Below are 23,716 nucleotides of genomic sequence, written 5' to 3'. Positions count from 1 at the left end.
CTATGGAATGATGTTTGAAGCATGAAAGTGCATACGAATATTTAGCTATCTGGCACACAAATACTTAGCAATACTGGCTACAAAAGTGCCATGCAAAAGCCTCTTCTCACTTTCTAGTAACATTGTAAATAAGAAGAGGGCAGCATTATCTCCTGTAAATGTAAACAAACTTGTTTGTCTTAGCGATTGGCTGAACAAGAAGTAGGACTCAGTAGACTTGCAGGCACTGAAGTTTTACATGGTTTTGTTTTTGAGTGCAGTTATGTAACAAAAAAATATCTACATTTGTAAGCTGCACTTTCACGACAAAGATTGCACTGCAGAACTTGTATGAGGTGAACTGAAAAATACTATTTCTTTTGTTTATCATTTTACAGTGCAAATATTTGTAATAAAAATAATATACACTTTGATTTCAATTACAACACAGAATACAATATATACGAAAAAGTAGAAAAAGATCCAAAATATTTAATAAATTTCAATTGGTAATCTATTGTTTAACAGTGCAATTAAAACTTTTTTAGTTAATTGCATGAGTTATCTGCGATTAATCAACAGCCCTAGTCCAGATACTGTGTGTCAAGGTCTCCGGCATTCAGTGGCATTCCACTAACAGACTAGAAATGCCATAGCAACTTCATATAAATTAAGAAATGGATGATTTTACTGATTAAATGAAAAACAGATCATAATAATCAATATAGTATTCCTAGTGCTATTTGTTTTAGTGGTTGGGAACAGGACTGTTGCGGAGTCTGATAAGGTATGAAATGGTTTAGGATTGTGCAGTAAATATTACCTGGCTGATTCTATTGAAGTGATCGATAATAAAGTAATGACCTTTAATAGTCACAGAATTTAAAGCCAAATCAGCTACTCTGACCTACTGTATACCACAGACCACTAACGCAATTGTCATCATTATACTTCAGAACTAGCACCACATTGTGATGAATAGGCAGCTCATGCCTCTCAGATATTTCTGAAGAGAACACTGCACCAGTTTTCACAAAGTTTGTCAGAGGAATATTTTCTTTACAACCATAAGGACTAGAAACATTTTTTTAAAGTGTAAGCTTAAAGTCTAGAGCAAAATTCAACAAGTGCCAGATTTTGTGCCAAATTATGGGGCCACAATATCAGAGTACAAAAGGTCCTAATTATAATTTACCAGTAAAAGTAATGATTTTTAAAAGCATTGTAAAAAGAGGGTTGATTTCATGCTTTGTAAAGAGCACCACTCTAATAATTATCCTTGTAATCCGAAACCTTAAAATAGTAAAAATTATTTATGTTTAAAACTGCTTACATCAAATAGAGATGATTTATGTTAATGTTCTAAAATTGTGTACAAATCATGGAAAACATTGACCTTTCCTCTTCCTTTCCTCTTTGCCTCAAGACTCCTACTGACGATGACTCATCTCTTGGCATTAAAAGACCATTACTTTATTCTTAGCCATAACAAACAAACACGAAAGTTTAAATACCATCAAAAAATATTATGGTATTTCAGACTACATTAAAAGAACTGTGCTATAATTTATGGGGCCCCAAACAGCCAGAAGAGATCATAATATGGAGAGCTGCCTCCCCTTCCTGCCACACTGTCAAACAGGAAGACTAAACTGAACAATGAGTTGCTATGTCAGCACAAGGCCCCAGATAATTGTTCATTCTTAAGGCCAGCTCAGTTATGAACAATCATCTGAAGCTGGCTACATCTTATTACTCAATAATTGTCCTTTGGTGTCCTGAATCTTTGTACCAAGATCCTCAGAATACAAGTCAAATGAATTCCAGTATTCCAGGATGTGGGTAACTCATCTGCCACTGTCCCTCCAGAAAAGTGGAATGTTCATTACCCATGAAAACTTCCTACCTCTACCTCTTGGTTAAGACTCCTTGGGAGGTGCGGGGCCTGGGACATTAGAAACTTGGTGCTTATCCGCCGTGGGGTGCTCCCCCGGCTCCGCCCAGGCCCCATCACCACTCCACCCCTTCCTCCAAGGCCCCACAACCACCCTGCTTCTCCGCCACCCAGTTCCGCCCCCTTCCCCAAGCATGCTGTGCCCTCACTCCTTCCCCCTACACCCCAGCGCCTTTTGACGCTGCAAAACATCTGATCCATGGCAGGCGCTGGGAGGGAGGGAGAGGTGCTGATTGGCGGAGCCTCCCGGGCGGGGGGAAGGTGCTGGGGGGAGGGAGAGGTTCTGGTAGGGGGGCTCCTCACGCCCCCCGCCTGCCACTCGCCTCCCTGTTGGCCTCCTCACTCCACTTGCCTCACCTCCCTACCTGCAGGGGCCCCCCGAAGCGTGGGGCCCAGGGCAGTCGTCCTGATTCGCAATACCCAACTGACAGCTCTGATCACCATTCTACTTTCTTCATCTTTCTTACTTTGTGCTTTCCATTTAGGGATTTTTTTTTTCCTGACCTGTGCAGCCTCTAACCATAACTCTGTGTGAAACTGCAGAAGTTCTCAGAGTATGACCAGTTAGACTCACTGTACAAAAGTGTAACTTATGTATATATCTAACTATAGAAACATACTATGCAAAAGCACAGTTTAATGCAGCATCAAGACTGATACATGTATATTATACAAAGTGCTGTACACACAGCAACTAAAAGCAAGATTTTCAAAGGTATTTAAACACTTAAGGATGCAGGCAAGTACCTGGTGGGATTTTCGAAAGCACCTAGACACATGTCTTCCATGGAGTTTAAGACAACTAATCATTTTCTGATGAGGCATTAGAAAGATTTGGTCCACAGAGAATCCTGATGGTCAGATATGTTTTTGTTTAGCCAAATTACAATTGTTTAAAAATACTTAATACAAATGCATTATTTTAAATCAAGATTTTTTGATAGTTTAAAGCAACTATCTCCTAAGGTTATAGTGGCGCTGTGCACACATGAAAAACTTCTCACTCCATTTGATATCTGAATGCAACACGTGATAGACCACAGCTCTAAGGAACCTCTGCCTCATTCCATATATCTGAAAATTTATACAGAATGAGGGTAGGCTCCACTGAAATGAAGAAAATTATTAACAAGATTGCCAACTGTAAAACCAGGTCAACTGATTTTCCATCAGAATAACTTTGCCCAAGAAGTCTACATTAACTTCTGAGTATGTTACAATGGAAAATACTGAAGTAATGAACCAGTCAGGAAACTACAGTTTTTATGTTCCCAAGCCTATTACACTATTAAGTTTCACTTTTTAGGAACAGCAAATACTAAAAAAAATGCAAAATATGAAGAAAAATAAGCAGATTTACAAGCAACATAGCAGTATAACATCAGTTACTTATGTCACAAGTTTCAGAATCAGCTTTGTTACATATCAACTTCCCTTGTTACATCACAACTAAATTCAGTGATAGAACTATATCAGATGGCTCAATGGTAAGAGTTTAATATCCAATTTATAGAAACAGCTTTGTTTTTCTAAAAGTGAAAAATTTTAAAAGTGAAAATGCTCAAAGTTTTCTCACTGCATAATTAAAGATAAATTAATACTTCCTTGTAAATTAACTACTACATTTTTTCTGTGCCAAAACCATTCCTTAAAAAAAATTCATCCAGTCCTCCCTTCCTTTTTTGGCCTACACTCATAAGATCCAATGCCAGGTGCATGCCCCAAATATAAAGGAATAGGGCAAAATGGTACAGCATTCAAGACTACTCATGATCTGCCAAACCTTCAGCCTTTCCCAGCCCTGCTTTGTCACTTCATTTCTTACACACACACACACACACACACACCCTTCTTCTAATTAAAGTTACCCACTCTGCCTGAGACTCATGAGCTCGGATTTCTTCTCCTGACAGGAAATGGAAAAGCTAGTTGCAAAAGTGTCCCTGGGTATTACAAAGGTTGAGGTAGAAGTACTCCTCTGATCAATGCTCTACTTCCCTCTTTGATGATGTGCTTCAGACAGCAAGCAGAATGCAGATCTGAGGAAAAGCAAACTGGCAGAAAGTGGAAAGCAAAGCAGTTCTACATTCTCTGTGCCCACTATTTTTTCTTATTGGATTTAGGCAAGTTGAGTTAGAGTGCAGAATGAGATAAAAGAAGAACAGACATACATATAGAATCAAGAGGGTTTAATATACAGAAATCTAGCCTTAAAATTACATTTCACGTTCAAATATTTGCTGCCCTGCAATGTGGATTCCATTGCATAACAGGAAGTTCCTGTAAAAAAATACTTCCTTCTTCCAGGACAGGTGAATTTAAAGCTACAGGTTTATACTACAGAGTGGGAAAAGGAAGGACTGGAGAAAGCAAGAGCAAACAAGACAAATGATACGTAAGGAGAGAAATTATGGAAGGCAACCAAAGAATGAGACAGGAGGGGAGACAGAAAAGGAAGGAAACAAAAGACGACACAGAAGTTGGAGGTGGGAAGAAGTATTCTACACTAAGAAACAGTTTCTAACTGATCAGACAGTGATTTCTTTCCCTAAGAGGTCATTCAGGCACTAGGAAGTGTAAGAGTAATCAGGATGTATTGCCAGGTAGGAACATTTTAACAAAATAAAAAGATGAAGGGAAACTAATTTCATTTTGAATAAATGCTTCTTGACTGCACCAATTCCTAAACATTTTCTCTTTGCTTTCAATGGGTGAGACTGAACGGAGGAGGGAAAGATCTCTAGAAGCCCAAACTGCCAATGTTAGTCTCTCCTTTATCATCCTCTCCATCTCCCTTCTATACACTTTCCTTCCCCATAATGTACTATTTTTGTTAGAGCACTAACCCAAGAATTTGTACACTCAATTTAAACTGTTGGAATGCCAGTGCCTACCCGCAGCTTTGCCACGCTTTTCATTTGGCACTTAAACACCCTCTACTGTTACCCTCTCTGAGAGGCTGTACAATTACTCAAATATTATGTATAAGTATACTTCTACTTTCAAAATTACGATATTACTAATGTAAGCTTACAGATTATTTGCAGTTTTAAAATGCAATGAACTTTGCAATAATTGCCAAACAGAACTTAAGAATTTTAAAACCTACCTTCAAACTAGACTCATAGTCTGTATTCACTTTGAACATAAGCCCAAGTCGCAAATGAATTTCCTTGGCTCGACAAAAGCTGGGATCAACATAAAGCACCTCCTGAAATGCTTTAATCGCCCTGGAAAAACAAATATGCATAAAATGTTGCAATTTTTTAAATGTTACTTTATAATCAGTGCATGTTATTTATTTATTTATATTACATATTAAAAAATTAAAAGCAGAAAACTGTTATGGGTAAACACATCAAGATCAATTTTATGTAGAAAGGTGGTAACTTCACTTTTTTGTTGCATAGTTTTCAGTGTTTACTTCAAGTGTTAAAAAAATCTGTTTACTTCTAACACCTTAGTTGTCTACAGATCTAACCTAAAAGTTCAACCCTTTCCATTCAAGAAGAGAAATTGCATGACTTACAGTCTGTTTTGGATTAACATCCCAATTTTTTTCATTTCAGGAAAGGTGGACAAAATAAGAAGAACTGGTAACAAAAGTTAAAATTTTAAAGTTAAAAAATTATAACTTTTAAGAACAAAAACGTGTAGACTGTCTGCTCCAGCTCTGCCTCGGCTCCTGGCTGGTTACAGCTACCTGGGAGCAGAAGCTGCTGGTGAGAGTAGGAAGACAGAACCAAGATTAAAAGTTCAGGAGTGATCACCCACCACTCTCACAGTGGCCTCAGGCATCTTCACTTACAGAACTCTATCCCCCACTCCTCAAACACACCCCACCAGCTACTCATCTGCCTAAAGAGTCAACTGCTGCCCAAGTTCTCACTCCAGTATCAACCACCTCCCCTCCAGTTACCAAGCATGCTCCTATACATTTGCTCATCCCCCTCCATCCTCCCCCTCCTAGCCAAATACGTGGACAGCGTGGTAGGAGCAGGATCCTGTTTCTCTTTTTGACCCTTGCATGCTTCTGCTATTCTAGAAGTGAGAGAAGGGTGAGAAGGAGGTTCTGATTGTACTTCTTCATCCTTCCCACGCCTGCTCCCACTCATGTTGGAAAGCAAAAATCAGTTTGTAAGAAACATCACTTGAAGCTACACAAAACTTGGCAACTACAGTTACACAAACTCAGGATATTTTTTCCTAGACTATTTTTATTCACAAGAGCTGTCTACCTTAGACAGAGATGGTAAACAGAAAAACTGCACACAAGCAACTTTACTTGCAAAACCCCTCTGCTAAAGCACTACCAGCGGCCTTTTACCCACGTAGTTGCTCACTCTGATTCTTGGTTGCAGTGTTTTTGTAGCTGTGTTGGTCTCAGGATATTAGAGAGACAAGATAAGTGAAGTCTTTTATTGAACCAACTTCTGTTGGTGAAAGGGGAAGCTCAAAAGCTTGTCTCTTTCCACCAACGGAAGTTGGTCCAATAAAAGATATTACCTCATCCACCTTGTCTCTCTCTCTTGGTGTCAGTCCTGCCCTTGGCACACTATAGCCCTGTCTACATGAGGGAAAAATTATGTTTTTTATCTAACTTGTTTAAAGATGTTTTACCTAATATATTATCTAGCATATTAAATAATTGGCCCATCGACTTTAACAAGGTTTTAGCTGGCAACTGTAAACATAAGACTCCCAGCTACTTTTCCTAGTCTAAACAGAGTCTGTATGACCTTGTATCCTACCAGTACTCTCACCTTAGCCAAAGTCATGATGAATAAGTTGCCTCACAACACTGGCAAAAATATACTCTAATTGATCCCAAGATACAGGTTCACACTATACAGGCATTTTTACCACTGCCTCATTTAATCTTGCACTGGAGCTGCCTGAGTGGGCACTGGAGAAGAATCACCGTTCAACCTTCCTATAGAGTTAGCCATACTAAAGTAAATGAATTAAAACAAACATTTTATTATAAACATTCCCTATATACAAGTATGTTCACCTTCATTAGAGGAAAACTATCAAAACTGAAGTACCAAAAATTTAGAAGGTGCTTGACTTCACAACCTTAAAGTTAGATGTCAGAATTAAGGTTACCTGTGCAACCTTTATTCAGCTCTCTTGTGAGTATTCATAGTGATACAATTGTTAATTACACATACTATTTTTCCCCCCACAGGAACCCGCCTCATCCAGTGCACAAAATGGACCTACTCTACGGATCAACCAGAGTGTGTAGTGCAAGAAGCTGTCATCTGTAGAATCCCTGCCTCATTTGTTGCAGAAGCTGGAAGGTGTGTAGTAAATGAGACAGGTGATTTCAGGAAGAGAGAAGACAATCTCATGGTTAAGACAGCTGAATGCCACTGCAGTGAGATGGAGTGACCTCCCTCCTCTGGGATGAGCAAGGGTCCACTACACTCCAGAGGGCGTGGCTGGAACTATAAAAGGCAGGCTCTGCAGCCCAGTGGGGGCAGAACTGCAGAGGAGGAGGACACTCCGCCTGTTCTTCAGCAGTCCGGAGGGGACCCTAAGCCTGGCTGTGCCCAAGCCCTGGACGCTGACGAGGACTGACCTGGAGTGCCCACTGCCGTGTACCCTGAGGAGCCAGACAAGGCCGGGAGGCCAGAGCTACCAACTCCTGGGGAGGCAGGAAGTAGCCCATGGGCAACCACCGTGCCGCCAGCGGCAAACCAGGTGCAGCTGAGTTGGCATGTTGCAGCTGGATCCCCGCCGATGCAGGGGCAGCCAACCCTGCCCCTGCTAGGGCCCTGGGCTAGAATACAGTGGAGTAGGGTGGGCCCGCGTCCCCCTGCCCCACCCCAGTAGAGGGGCCAACTCCCGCCTGGCACTGGGAAGCTCCTGCTGTGGAGAAGGTGCCTCCCTCCCCAAGCACCCACCAAAGACACTACTGTTTGCTGGCTGCCTGAGCCCTTCAAGCCCAGGCCCTAGCCTACCTATAGGCCAGAGGTGGACAAACTATGGACCGCGGGACCATCCTTCCTGGCCCCTGAGCTCTTGACCGGGGAGGCTAGCCCCAGACATGCTGCTCTGAGCAGCATAGTAAGGGGGCTGTGGGGTTGGATATGGGGCAGGGGGTTCCGGGGGACAGTCAGAGGACAGGGAGCAGTTGGATAGGACAGAGATTATGGGGGGGCAGGGGAAATTGGATAGTGGTGGGGTCCCGGGGGGCCTGCCAGGGGGCGGGGGTGTGGATAGGGGTCAGGGCAGTCGGTGGGGGGGGGGGGGAAGAAGAGGATCGGATACGGGATGGTATCCCTGGGGGCGGTTAGGGGCTGGGGTCCTGGGAGGGGCAGTCAGGGGACAAGGAGCAGGGGGGTTGGATGTGTGGGGGATTCTGAGGGGGGCAGTCAGGGGGCGGGAAGTGGGAGGGGTCAGATAGGGGGCAGTGGCCAAGCTGTTTGGGCAGCACAGCCTTCCCTACCCAGTCCTCCATACAGTTTCGCAACCCCGATGTGGTCCTTAGGCCAAAAAGTTTGCCCACCCCTGCTATAGACTGTTTGCTGGTTGCCTGAGCCCCACCCAGGCTAAAGCCAGCCTTTAAGACTGTATTGTTTGCTGGCCACCTGAACCTTCACAAGCCCAGGCCCCTGCCTGCATATAGACTGCTTACCCACTGGCTGCCTGAGCCCCGCCCACGCTAAAGCCAGCCCTGAGACTGGTTCTGGACTGCCTGACCCTTCTCAAGCCCAGGCCCCAGCCCACTTGCAGCCTTGGTTTAAGCGACGACAGTTTTAGTCGCCCAGATCGGACTAACCCCTGACAAGCACTGCGTGTCGCCCTGCCCCACTGGGGGCTCTAGACTGTCCTGCGGACTCTGATTCTGGCCAAACAGGACTGGATCAAGTGGCCTCCCTCCTCCAGGGTGAGCAAGGGTCCACTATAGCCACCCTGAAGAACTGGATTCTAACTCTGCCTCTGCCTCACAGTTCCCATGTGATATTAAGCAAGTCACTTAAGCCAAACTTTTCACAGGTTGTGTCACTAATCGTGTGTTCCTCATTTTCTGGGCAGTCGACTTGAGTTTCTGGGGTCCAATTTGCAGAAGTGCTGACTACTCATAGCTGCAAATGAAGACAATGGGATCTGTGCTTTGAATATATGAAGTGCTACAGAATGCTAACTTTGAAAAATCAAGCCAATGTGTCTTAAATTGGACACCTAAAATTAGTGGATACCTTTGCACTTAAACTCTGTGTCAGTTCCCCATTTCTAAAATGCAGTCTTCACACAAGGGTGGTGTTACCATAAATTCATTTCTGTCTATGAAGCACTCAGATACTGTAATTATGAGTACCATGGAAAAGCCCATAAGAAAAAAAATATACTTTTTTTTTGTTCAGAGCAGGATTTGACTGTGAAGTAAAATAAGGTCTGGGGCCACACACTGAACAAGGAGGAGTAAAAAATATATAGTTTTGTGCACTGTATGAGGCAGGCATCCTGTAGAAAAAACTGTATGCAATCAGGTAATTAAAGATCAGGTAATCATGAAGCATGAGTGTAAGGAGGCCAAATTAAGGTTGCACAGGCAACTGTAATTCTGGCATTTCCTAACTTTTGAATGCTTGACTCTGCAACCTAAATAAAGTTCTTTTAACAGTGTGTTTTGGCCATGTGCACTTTTTAAAAAAAGACCTAGAAAATTAAACTGAAGTCATGAGAAAATACTAGTTTTTATTACTGGTTTGTAAGTATGTTTGTCAGAATTGCTCTTAAACTGCTGTCTTACTCTAGTAAGGAATACTGGTTGATTAATTTTTTTAAAACAAATATTTTAAACACTAGTAAAGCTGTCAGTTAGACCCAACAACTTTGGGAACATCAGAAAGCGAAGATTAAATACAGATACAGTTCAATTCAACTAGATGCCTATGGAATTTGTTATTTCTCCTCTGTTTTACTTACCGAGTTACAGGTTTTAATATGACGCACAGTGCTGTAAGAGCTATTGAAGTCAATGAGAGTCATGAAGCTAACTTCCTATTCACTTACTTGACAACATACCCATTCGAAGTATACATTTATTACATGGATTAGTCTACTCCAGTGCTTTAAGTTTACAGACTTTTAGATTCCTTTAAACAAAGTATTAGCAGTAAAAGGGAACTCTCTCCAACCCAATGAAGTATTCACCAAAATAAATACTGTAAACCAAAGGTTAGGTTGGTAAAATGATTCTTCAGAGATGATCACAAATAACTGGACGTTATGTAAGACGGTGTAAAGCCTTGTTAGAGATGTATTTTTATAACATTAAGTATAGAGTAAAAGGGATACGCCCAATTTAAATTGAAAGGAAGATGTGCTAAAGCTCACTGTCTGCACTGTACCTAATGGTTTAACACTGTGCACAGCTTTTTGTGTGTTATAACTTGTTATAAATTATTGTTCCAAATCTAAATTAAGAATGGGTTCTGTGTGTCACACTGTTCTGTGAATATCAAAGAGATACATATACCTATATCCTGTCATAATGGATTTTCAATGTCTTTCCTCATCCCAAAATTTATTTATAGCATGAATATTTTTAAATGTTGACCTAGTCCTCATAGCTAAGGCATTGGAATCAGCTATAGCTTAGGCTGCCAAATAGCTCCCCCTTTCAAAAGCCTCCCTTGCCACTACCACTGCCACGCTTTTATACAGTTAAGGAATTTTTGACGATAAAAGTAAAAAATATACCTTCCTCACTACAAAAAAATGTACAATCCTCTTTTGCTCAAATATAGTGCTGAAAGCACTGATTGCCAGATTTGGACTTTCTGCCTAAGTGAGAAGATGTATTATTTTGAAGTGCCTTTTAATATTTCAGTGGAAAGTAATTTTGATTTAGCAGCTAAAGAGTCTTTAGGGAAAAAATGTGCTTCATCCATTTGAAATAAGCTTTGTTTTTAACTGTACCAGTACCTATAAAGAACAATCTATCAGTTTTCTAAAAGGCAAAATGTGATCCACATGTGGGCATGGCTATATTTTTTTTAAAATAACAAAGTTTAGTAAAGGTTTTCATCTTGAATGAGGCAGAGGTTCATAGGAGGATGCCTCATTTAATGCAATGTTAAGTTGTGCACTGAATGCAACAGAGAATTACAACAGCTCATTTAGCATGCATAGAATTGTGTGGTAAACTTTATAAGCCCTGGGCATAAAGGTTTGTGCCTACTACACAGAATTAAAGAATGCAAGGTGAACACACACGAGGAAGGGGGTCCTTGACTTAGTATGCAGCTAATGTAGATTGGACAATAGTGGAGTTTAGTGAAAGCATGCCTAATTATGGAATTTTTTTTCCCTCTTAAAATGGAAATCCATCAAAAACTAAAAGTTCAGAATGCTTTCGTAAACACATAAAAACTAGGAAATTCCTGGGACAATGTTGCACATTCAACTTCAACTGCCCCCGATGCATTACAACATGGACTATAACCATATGCAAATACCTCGAATATAAATGCCCAGACAAAACCCAACATTACGCTTATAGTAAAAAGTACATATTGGTAACTTCACAATTAAAAATATTACGGGACTCTTGTAATTATCTCCAAAACAAGCTTTACAAACCCAAAAATTCAGACTTCAATATTTCTTTTTATCCCCATCATTTGAAGTATGGCCCCACGTCTTATTTAATTTAGATCTTCCAAGGCTGGCACTAAATATGAAATTAATTTCTTCATGGGCTTTTCTATGGAAGCGCATCAATGTAGTATCTGAGCCTCACAAGCATCAATTTATCTTCACTATTCCTCTGAGATAGAGTATCATCACCTTACAGACAGGGAAGTGAGCCACAGGCAGATTTAAGGTAGAAATTTGTAGCATTCTCCAATAATTTTAGAATGATTGCACCACAAACTTGACATATCTAGCTTTAAAGAGTATTAGCATTTTATAGCACCTTTAAATGGCTGTGCAGGCCTTTGAACATACAACTAACCCTCAAAATATCTGGGGAAGGTGGGTAAATATTGTCCCTATTTTACAGATAGGGAAACAGACAAAAAGGCTATGACATGGCTAAGGCCACATGGTGAATCAGTGACAGAACAAGAGATTAGAACCTGTGCTCACTTAACTCTCAATCCTGTGCTCACTGCTCCAGACTACACTGCCTTACTATCAGAGTAGCTGAACATCCACAACTTACATTGACTTCAATTGCTGTTGTGAAGGCTCAACTTTTGAAAAACCACGCCCAAAATGTTACAAATTGGAACACAGAAAAGGAGGGACAAAAATAGAATTAGTAACTACCTGCAAATTTACACAAACTTAAAAAATTTACTCATTTTCTGAAATTCTCCTATATTCAAAACTGATAAAGTATACCGTATATACTTATTCACAAGCCAAATATTTTTGGTAAAAAAGTGACGCATCGAAGAGCGAGGGTCAGCTTACAAACGGGTCTACACCAAAATCTGATGATTTTAAACTCTAAGATATTCAATTCAATAATTTCAAATACATTGTTGTTTTGTTTACCTGGAGCGTCTGCAGGCATGAAGCCCCCCAGTTCCCTGTGGCCGCAGTTTGTCGTTCCCAGCCAATGGGAGCTGTGGGAAGTGGCGTCACTTCCTGTAGCTCCCATTGGCTGGGAATGACAAACCGTGGCCATTGGGAGTTGAGGGGCTCTGTGCCTGAGAATGCTCCAGGTAAACAAAACATCCCGACCTGCCAGCAGCTTATCCTGATGGGCCGGGAGCCGAAGTTTGCCAACCCCTGAAACATAGGGTCAGCTTATGAAAGGGTAATACAGTTTTTACCATTTTTACTTATCCATCTTGGGGGGGGTGACGGCTTATAAACAAACCGGCTTATGATCGAGTACATATGGTATTTTAAGTAATTCTGCTTTGAGAACTAAAATGGCTTTATTGGGTCCAATTTTTATTCGCTCAGTGATTTTGTAACAAATATGTTGAGTTTACCAATCAAATGTTTTCCTACATACAAACTCAACCTGGAACTAGAACCAAGCTGCATTCTTTCCACTCTGTGTAACAAACAAAGATTCTGCAGACCGAATTAGACCCTCAGTTATAGCCATACAACCCTTTTGTCTTCAATGGGTTTGCAAAGGGGAAACTCATTAGAATTTAGTAAACTTAGAAATTAGATTTTATTGATATACAAAGATTAGAATCCAACTCACTCATTCATAGCTGTGTTGGCTCTCTAGGACTAACAAATTGAAAAACATAATATATTTAACAAGTGTTACTGAAATATTACTCAAAATGATTTTAAAATAGGGGACCGTAAATACTATGGTGCATTTTAAAATAACACGTATAGTTGACTAATGTATATAATTAAGAAACAAGTCAAGAAAGAGATTAAGTGAGTTATTTTGTATTCTATTATCTACACCCAGACATGGTTAGAGATATACTGCAGGCTATTCAACATGATCACAAGATCAGTATTACCAAAGGCAAATGTTCTAGTAATATCAGCATCAATACTCAGACTTCAGTGCTAGGAGTCATTTAACACCACTAGACCAGTTTCTGTCCCATACGCAGGTCTGTATCCAGAATTATGTGGGCGAAGGAGACTTGCAGTTTCTAGGTACTCAACTGTCTTGTCTCAAAGCTTTTCTATGATTTAACCAAAAATGAAAGATTAGATACTGGATGATAGCCAAATTGTTGCCAAATGTGGGTTGCTTGCATGGAGACCACTTAACAGCCTCCTTAAGAGACATCTTGGCTTTCCTAAAGTAGGAGATAATAGTCTCTACCACCAATTAACCAAACTCTTCCACACTGATCTTTGTTAGCAACAGACTTTAGGAAGGACATCAGTGATAGGAAGGACACTGAACCAAAGGGTTCCCAACACCTTTGAACTCACCAAAAGACAACTTAGGCACAGATTTGTTAAGGTATTTAGGGGCTGCTGTGCCCAATATTTCAATGCTTAACTCATTTAGTAGCCCAAATGTCATTTTCAGAAGGGAATTAGGCACTTAAGAGGGCCTTAACCTTTGTTCTCTCAGTATACCAATCAGCACCCACAGCAGACTTGTACTGAATCATCTTCTTTATTTGATTCATAAACTAAACAAATTTAATAAAAAATGGAATGGATTCCACACTGTAGCCAACAGAAGCTATCCACTACCACATGAATCTGGTCAGAGACTTTGCTAATGCTATGGTATAGGCAAAGAACCTCTGGTTTATCTCCTGCACAGCAACAAGAAAAGAAACCAAACATTCTTTATGACACAAACTATCAGCTCCAGCTCAAGACTTTCACCACCAGTGCTCTAGTGGTCTTTCTGCCTACCTCATCTATAAAACAAGGTGGCTAACAAAGATGAAGCTGGAGAAGAGGATACCTATGGGCTGGCCTATTAATGAAAAATGATGCTCCACATCCCACCAAAATCTCAACACACACCACAAATCCAAACTATATTTTGATCTAGATCTACCATGAGTAAAATCAGCTTTGAACTGGACAATGGAGCAGATAAAAGCTGTTTGGTATCACGCAATAGCATCAACTGAACTATCCCTAAAGCTAACATTACCAAGTTTAAACAAAACATTTAAATTAAACTACAACTAACCTACAAACCAGTAAGAAAGAAAAGTAAGAAGTAAAAGTAAAAAAGTAAGAAAGTAAGAAAAGTGTATTACACTGCAATGTTTAACTGAAGGACTGTTCTGAGACTCAATTTCTACAGCATTAGGAAAATAACTAAGGCAGTTGGAGCCATGGTCCCTTCTTTTCATGGTTCCTAACCCTTTCGAGTCCTGAAAAATCTACTACAAACTTAAGAGCCACTTTTGACAACTTGTACTGGAACTTATCCAGTTTTACGAATATAAGCAAAATAGTGTTAATGTAGTCATGTCATTGCAATACGATGAAAAACTTACCACAGGAATCTCAAACTCGTGGCCCCACGGGGCTCCAGCAGTTTTGGGGCTGGGTCTCTCCCTTGGCCCCACCCACCACCCCCGGACGCTCCCCCCAGGCGATTTAAAATGGCCTGGGGCCCCGGCAGCACAGCGGAGCTAAGTGGCGTCTCACTCCACTTGTCTGCCGGAGCCTCCCTGCGGTTCCGGGATGGGGCGGGGCTGTGCCTCTGTCCCGAGTGCCCCTGCGGCCAATGGGAAGCTGCAGGGGCAGTGCCTGGGGGCAGGTGCCCCATGGCCCGGTCCACCTTGGAGCCCCAGGTAAGCACCGCACCTCCCGACCCTCTCCCAGAGCCTGCACCCCCACCCCTTTCCCACACACCCCTCCAGGCCCCAAACTCCCTCCCAGAGCCTGCACCCCCTTCCTCTTCCCAAACACCCCCCCCAGAGCCTGCATCCCTACCCCCTGCCCCAGCCCAGAGCCTGCACCCAGCACCTAAACTCCATCCCAGAGCCTGTACTCCAGACCCCCTCCCCCACCCAAACTCCCTCCCAGAGCCCAACCTCTCATCCCTTCTGCACCCAAACTCCCTCCCAGAGCCTGCACCTCAATCCCCTACCTCAGACCTCCTCCCCGACCCAAACTCCCTCCCAGAGCCTTGTGGGTTCAGGGCAGGACGAGCGACATTAGCCCCCTGGGAAGATTTGAGAACTGGCACTGGCCCTAAGGTAAATTAAGTTTAAGACCCCTGACTTAACACTTGCAATCTTTGTATATCAATTCCTCTGCTTACAGTACCATGTTAATTAAAAGTGGAACATTTTTTGAGGTTGATTTGCAGCAGAATCTCTAAGCATTTCCCAACAAATGTTAACAGCAGCCAACAAAAATCAGTTCTTCTCCAATACTGTAAAATATTTTGCCGTTCTGTACAATCCCAAATAAGACGACTTTGTTGCATGATTCCAGAAGCAGACCAAGAACCTTCCTTTCCTTTACTAAGTTGATATGTTTTTCCCTCGAGAAACAGTCATTTGGCCTGATTCTGTTTGCACTATATTTACTTTTTAAGTGTCTTTACAGTTTAGATTCTTCATGATTTCATTGAACAGATTTTTTCCAAAGAGGATACACCAGAATATGGGTTCAATCTACTCTTCAATAAATGCAAGTCTTTATTTTGGATATGTGGAGTTGTACTTTCTTTATGAAACCTCCTTGTAAGAAGGTGGCACAATTTGCCCTGTTTATTCTTGTAGATTACAGAATGAGGCAGCTGCCATATAAAAATGGGGGTTGGGGGGGGAGGGAGTCACCGAAGTAAGGAAACTTATGTCACATTGCTGTAGATATTTCTATTCACTGCTAGCTGCTAGGCTTTTGACATCCAGTTGAGCACCTCCTACCAACAGTCCCCTTCTCATCAGTTGGCAAGAGCAAATGGGACAAACGCCCACTTTTGCCAAAAAGGGGCTGGTGGGGTGAGTGGCAGGACTCAGGCCAGCCCTGTGCAGGGGAGGTGGTCAGGGAATGGCTTGGACCAGCTCCATGTGGGGGAAGGAGGGAGAGAGCAGCTTGGGCCAACTCCATGCAGAGAAGCAGGTGGGAAGAGAGGGGCTCTAGTCAGCAGCTCAGCACAAGGCGGGAGGGAGGTGGGGAGAGGGACTCCATGAGTGACTCCATTGGCAGGGGGAGAGGAGGAGAGAAGAGAGGTGCAGCAAGCAGAGCTCTGGCAAGCAGCTGGTCCAGCTCGGGGGGGGGGGGGGGGGGAGGGGAGGGGGCAGAATATGCTCACCACCACAGCTGGGCTCAGGCTTCTGGGCTGGCCAGGGGGAAAGGCCTCAGGGGGAAGAGGAGGAATATGCTGGAGGGGCCCTGGGTCAGGGGAGAGGAATGGCAGGGGCCAGAGTTCCAGTGATCCTGCCGGCTGGCCCCAAATTGGCCAGAGCTCCTGGGCACAGGGCCCATCAGCCCATACGGTAATCCACCGTTGTTTCTAATGGGCTTGGTTCTCTGCAGGTAGAACACCAGGGTGCACCTGATGTCAAGGAAGTGCAGTTTCTTGTCCCCAGGACAGGCATGAGGTTTTGTAAAAATACAGGTAAGTGAACTGATTGGTTGATATGGAATTTGGACACAATCTTGGGGAAGAATTTGGGGTGTAGCCGGAGGGACCTTCTCCTTGTGGAATACTGTGTAAGGAGGGTCTGCCATCCTGGCCACTAGTTCACTGACCCTTCTGGCTGAAGTGATCGCTATTAAGAATGCCACTTTCATGGAGAGGCAGGTCATGGCACGTGTCACCAGAAGTTTGAAAGGTGGGCCTATGAGAGTTGACAGGATGAGGTTAAGGTCCCACTGGGGTGAGAGTTTGATGACCAGTGGGAAGGTTCTCAGCAAGCCTTTCATACATCATACTGTCATCAGGTGAGTGCAGATAGCGTGTTCCTCCACCAGGGGGAAGGAAAGCATTAACTGCTGCCAGATGTACATAAAGCGAGCTAAGTTCTAAACATGTTGTTTTTAGGGTGAGGAGATAGTCAAGGATAACCAGAATGCCCAACATAGCAAGGGAATGGTGGTGGTGGCATGCCAAAGCTGAGAAGCAGCACTGTTTAGCCCAATACCATATTCTGGCCAACTCTTTCCCTGGTCCTCTCTCCTGGACTGAGGCAGAGCATCCAAACACCAGGCCATGAGGTGGAGTGAGCTCTGGTTGGGGTGCCTGAGCCTCCCATGGTCTCGAGTTAGGAGATCTGGGAAGGGGTGGATCCTGATAGGTGGGCATGTGGACCATCTTAGGAGATCCATGAACTGTAACTGCCTGGACCAATAGGATTCTAGGTGGATGATGGTGGCTCCATCTCAGTGAATCTTCTGAGAAACTTGAGGTATGAGAGGCATAGAGGGAAAAGTGTATCAGGGGTCACCGGGCCAGGGGAGCAGGAGAGCGTCACCTTCTGGGAGTCACTGCCGATGGCTCCCCTGGAGCAGTATGAGAAGCTTTCTGTTCATCTGGGATGCAAAGAGGTCCCACGGGCGAGTACCCCACTGTGCAAAGATGTTGGTCAGAACTGTTCTGTGTATTTCGCATTCATGGTCTGTCAAGGTTCCTTCCCCATTCTGAACTCTAGGGTACAGATGTGGGGACCTGCATGCAAGACCCCCTAAGCTTATTCTTACCAGCTTAGGTTAAAACTTTCCCAAGGTACAAACTTTGCCTTGTCCTTGAACCGTATGCTGCCACCACCAAGTGTTTTAAACAAAGAACAGGGAAAGAGCCCACTTGGAGATGTCTTCACCCAAAATATCCCCCCAAGCCCTATACTCCCTTTCCTGGGGAAGGCTTGATAAGAATCCTCACCAATTTGTACAGGTGAGCACAGACCCAAACCACTGGATCTTAAGAACAATGAAAAATCAATCAGGTTCTTAAAAGAAGAATTTTTATTAATTAAAGAAAAGGCAAAAGAATCACCTCTGTAAAATCAGGGTGGTAAATACCTTACAGGGTAATCAGATTCAAAACATAGAGAATCCCTCTAGGCAAAACCTTAAGTTACAAAAAGACACACAAACAGGAATATACATTCCATCCAGCACAGCTTATTTTACCAGCCATTAAACAAAAGGAAATCTAATGCATTTCTAGCTAGATTACTTACTAACTTAACAGAAGTTCTGAGGCTGCCTTCCTGATCTGTTCCCAGCAAAAGCATCACACAGAAAGACAAACCCTTTGTTTCCCCCACCCCGCACTCCAGATTTGAAAGTATCTTGTCCTCTCATTGGTCATTCTGGTCAGGTGCCAGCTAGGTTATCTTAGCTTCTTAACCCTTTACAGGTGAAAGTTTTGCCTCTGGCCAGGAGGGATTTTTTAGGACTGTATACAGAAAGGTGGTTACCCTTCCCTTTATATTTATGACATGGTCTATGTAGAGACTTCTGCTTAGTGTGTCCACTAGGGAGTTCTGAACTTCTGGGAAGTATGCAGTCTGTATAGTAACCTGATTTCTGACACACCAGTTCCACAGTCTGACTGCCTCCAAGCATAGGGAACAAGAGCTCACTCCTCCCTGTTTGTTTATATATACACACCATGGCGGTGATATTGTCTGATAGGATTTTCACATGTGGAGGGAGCATATGAGGGGAAGGAAGTCCTTGCAGGCTAGAAGGTTGCTCTGAGTTCCAGCAAGTTTATATGCAGTCTGGCTTCCTGTAGTGTTCATGTACCCTGAGTTGTGTGGTGGTCCAACTGAGCACCCCATCCTGTGTGTCTGTCACAGTGGTGTCCCTCATGGTAGGGCTGAAGGGGGTCCCCACCATGAGCTTGGTTGGGTTGGACCACCAAGCAAGAGAGGCGAGAAATCCTGAGAGAACAGTGACTTTGGAGTTGATGCAGTCCTTGGTCAGCTGGTAGGTCAAATGGAACCAGGCTTGTAGGCATTGCAAGTGGAGCCTAGCGAATGGTGTCACATAGGTGCACGTGGCCATATGGCCCAAGAGGGAAAGGCACCAACACACACTAGTGCGGGGCTTGCAGGTAATGCAAGCGGCCAGGCTGCACATAACACAGAATCTGTCTGCTGGGAGGAAAACTTGTGCTGAAACCGAGTCTACCTTTGCTCCTATGAAATTTGTTGTCTCTGTGTGAGACATAATGGACTTGTCTAAATTTATGTAGATATGTAAGAAGACATCAAAGAGACTCTGTTGCAAAGACAACTTCATGTCAGGATTGTCCCACTAGAAGCCAATCATCCAGGTATGGGAACATGGTATGTCCCCGGCATCACATCTGGGTCACTACTACTGCAAACACTTCCATGAAGACCTTTGGTGCTGTCAAGACTAAAAAGGGAGGACAAAACTGGGGGAGCTGCTGTCCAATCCTGAACTGTGGGAACTTCCTACATGAAGGATGAATGTCCACATAGAAATATGCTTCTTTTGTGGTGAGAGCTGTGAACCAAACTCCCTCCTGAAGGGAGGGATTATGGATACCAATGAAGTCGTCCTGAATTTCAGCTTCCTGATGAAAATATTGAGCTGTTGAAGGTACAGGATGGGTCTCTGCCCCAAACCTTTTTTGGGACAAGGAAATATGGGGAGTAGAAGCCACTTCTCTGATATTTAGGCAGTACACTTTCTTTCGCACCCTAGTGGAGTATAAGTCTGCCTCTTGTTGAAGAATCAACTGGTGGGAGGAGTCCAGGAGCAGGGCTAGGGGGGAGAAGTTGTGAGGAGGGAAGAAAAGGAACTCTATGGAATATTCGTGAGGGATAATCTCCAGAACACAACGGGCTGTGGTGATCTTGCTCCAACTGAGGGAGAAGGTGGTGAGGCGGCCTCCAAAGATGTCAGATGGTGGAGGAATCTGTGGTGGTGCGCGCGTCTTGACCTGTATGTCAAAAGTAGCCTTTGACCTATAGCTGGAAGTACACTGAAGATGTGATAGTGGCTGGAGCTGGGAAATGGCTCTCTGGGATCTCAGTCACTTGGGAGGATGTTCAGGTAGACATTGGTGGTAGGAGGGATAGGAGGAAGGTGACCTTGGTCTGAAGGCTGTTTTTGATGTTTTCTCCTGGAGGCTGGAGAATAGACTCCCAGGAACTTCAGAGTGGATCTTGATTCCTCAGCGAATATAGATACTCATTCATCTTGTCATTGACCAGATTGGACTTGTAGAAAGAGAGGTCCTGAATGGTATTTTGGACCTCTCTTGGGAATCCAGATGACTGGAACCAAGAGTCTCTATGCAGGATATGCCCCATGACCAAGGACCGGAATGAAGTATCCGCTTCATCATCAGTATCATCGCAGCCTGGAAAGTTACCTCTCTCACCAGCCTCCCATCGCCCACCAAAGACTGGAAGTGGGCCTGGTCTTCCACGGAAGTTTGTCTTTTAACTCTGCCAGCCTGGTGTAAGTATTAAAGCTGTAGTTAGCCAATAATGTCTGGTAGTTGGCAATACAAAAATGAAGGCCTGTGGAGGAGAAGATCTTCCTGCCTAGGAGATCCAGCCTCTTTGACCCTTTATCTGGCAGAGTGGATTTCTGCAGGTGCTGCCAAGCCCATTCCACTGCCGCTTGAACAACTAGTGAATTAGGGGCAACGTATGTAAAAAGAAAAATTGGCCCCTTTGGCCAGCACAAAATAGTATCTCTCTGTTCACTTTGGGGTGGGGACACACAATCCTGGCGTGTGCCAAACTGTTCTGGATAGTTCCAGTATGCTCTCATTTATGGGAAAGGTCACCCTGGATGGTCCCTTTGGCTGTAAAACATCCAGGAGACTGTATTGGGGGTTCTGGGCCTCCTCCAACAGGATTTGCAAGTCAGTAGCCACCCTCTGAAGTAGATCTTGATACGGTCAGTGGTCATCTCGTGGAGAGGGTGGGTAATAAGAAGGTTCTGGTCGGAATCGCAGGTGCCGGCTTAGCGTCATCCTCCTTGTACACCTACAAATGGCTGACAAGATGGGGAAGAGAAGGAGGTTACTTTCCTGTAACTGAAGATACTTCAAGATGTGTGGTCCTTATCTGTATTTCACTGAGGGTTTACGCATGTGCACTGTGTGTCTGGAGCCAGAGAATTTGAAAATAGTAGTGTCCGTTGGTTTGCACATGTGCACTTGCCCCATGGTTACGTCTGAGCTGATAAAGGGCAGGGTGGACTGATCACGTCTCCAGTTCCTTCTCCACCGCAAATCGAGCAGATCCACAGCAGAGGGGAAGGAGAGCGGGAAGTGGAGTACAGATAGGGACCACACATCTCTAATAACTTCTAGTTACAGGTACATAATCGCCTCTTCTTTTTTGAGTAATAGTCCCTATTGTATTACACCAAGGGTAACTAATTAGCAATAACTAATTCAAAGGAGGGTGCAAGGATGAAGATGGATTGGTTGAGCAGAGGACAGCCACACCGAAAGATGTATCCGTCACAGAGTTCTGCTCCAAGGCATAATGTGCAGCAAAGATATGTACCGAACTCTACGTGGCTGACTGACTGGTGTCTTGAAGTAGTAAATCGTGGAGGGTGGCCATACTCGACATCTGGTCTCTTGTGGAATGGGTTCTCACTCAGAAGGGGAAGGCAGTATCAATAACTGATAGATCGTACTGCATCCCGAAATCCACACGGAGATTCTCTGTGTAAAAACCGCTTACTCCTTAACTCTCTCAGCTATTGAGATAAACAATGTCGGAGACTTTCTGACTGGTTTTGCCTTCTGCAGGAAGAGGGCCAAGGCCCAGCAGACATCAAGGGAGTGAAGCTGTCATTCCTCTGCCGAGGTGTGAGGCTTTGGAAAGAAAGCAGGCATGGGCTGATTGAGATGAAACTGGGATACACCCTTTCGTAGAAACTTGGGATGTAAGCGCAAGGAGACTTTGTCCTTATGGAAAGTGGTGAAAGGGGGTTCCACCCTCAAAGCCCCAAACTCACCTACCCTCGTCGCAGAAATGATAGCCACAAGGAAGGCAACTTTTATGGAAAGGAGGGACATAGAGCATGAAGCCAGCGGTTCAAAGGGCTGTTTCACTAGTGCTGATAGGACGAGGTTGAGGTCCCACAAAGGAGCGATAGGTTCTATGGGTGGGAAAGTTCTGAGGAGGCCTGTCCAAAACCTAATAGTCAACGAGGATGTGTAAATATGGAGTGTCCTTCCATGTGGGTTCGAAGGCACTGATTGCCACTATGTGGACCTTGAGAGTTGAGGGCAAGCCCCAATGTCTTCAAGAACAGGAGGTAATCCACAAGCAAGGGAATCTCCACTTCTCCATTTGGCACCGTAGGAGCACCTAGTGGACTCTTTCCTGATGCTTGAGACTGTGTCTTGCATTTCAGATGAACACTCCTATTCTAGTGAAGATGCCCATCCAACAACCATACTCTGAGGTGAAGCGTCTACAGATTGGGGATGTCTGATCTTGCCTTTGTGTTGCATTAGCAGCCCAGGGAAAGTAGAGATGGGAAGTGGGTGCCAGGCTGACATGCGCAGAAAATTGGGAAACCAGAACTATCTTGGCCAGAATGGGGCAATCAGAATGACTGTGGCTCTCTCCAACCTGATCTTGCGGAGTACTTGTGGCAGGAGTAGTACAGGGGATAAGCATGGTTGATCTGGTCCGACAGCAGAGTATCAGAGCATCACCTTGAGAGTGGATACTGATACCGTTCCCCCTCCACCTCTGGAGCAATATGTGCTGCATTTGTTGCTGGTGTGGGAGGCAAAGTGGTCTCTGGTCGGAGTCCCCCAGTGGTTGAAGATGTCGCTTACTATGGTGTCATGGAGTTCTCACTAGTGATCGGCCACGAATCTTCTGCCGTCCCTAACCTCTGTTTTCCAGAAGCTGGGAATGGGAGACAGGGGACGGATCACTTGATGATTACCTGTTCTGTTCATTCCCTCTGAAGCGCCTGGCATTGGCCGCTGTCGGAAGACAGGATACTGGGCGAAATGGACCTTTGGTCTGACCCGGTATGGCCGTTCTTATGTTCAATAAAGTCCTGCAGTTTGCCACATTGAGGAAGTCATATTTGGCTAACAAGGCTTGGTAGTTTGAAATTCGGAACTGGAGGCTAGCTGACGAGAAGCCCTTGAGTACCAGAAGGTCCAACCATTTGCTCTCCTTATAAGTTGGGGTGGAGCGCGGGTGTTGCTGTCTGGACCATTCAGTTGCTGCTTCCAGCGTGAGGGAATTGGGGGGTGGGGGGGGGAGGAAGGGGTGAGAAAAGAAACTCAGACCCCTTAGCCAGTATGTAATATCTCTTTTCTGCCCCCTTGTGGGTAGGCATGCATGTGGCTGGGATATGCCAAGATGTTCTAGCTGGCTGGAGAATGGCACTGTTGATCGGCAA

General features: G+C 44.0%; 1 protein-coding gene across 4 annotated transcripts in view; it reads right to left on the bottom strand.

Moving 5' to 3' along the window:
- The window catches only part of KDM6A (lysine demethylase 6A), a 274,760-nt gene that overhangs the window by 112,133 nt on the left and 138,911 nt on the right, over positions 1-23,716 (bottom strand). For all 4 annotated transcript variants that reach the window (XM_084642140.1, XM_084642141.1, XM_084642142.1 and 1 more), the window contains exon 6: positions 5,043-5,163. In XM_084642140.1, the coding sequence (XP_084498266.1) occupies positions 5,043-5,163 (121 nt within the window). The remainder of the gene's footprint in view (positions 1-5,042; positions 5,164-23,716) is intronic.

This window comes from Lepidochelys olivacea, assembly GCF_965140295.1.
Source record: "Lepidochelys olivacea isolate rLepOli2 genome assembly, chromosome: 1".
NCBI classification, from domain to species: Eukaryota; Metazoa; Chordata; order Testudines; family Cheloniidae; genus Lepidochelys; species Lepidochelys olivacea.
The sequence above is the reverse complement of the archived record's forward strand: the minus strand, read 5'-3'. Positions and strand labels throughout refer to the sequence as shown.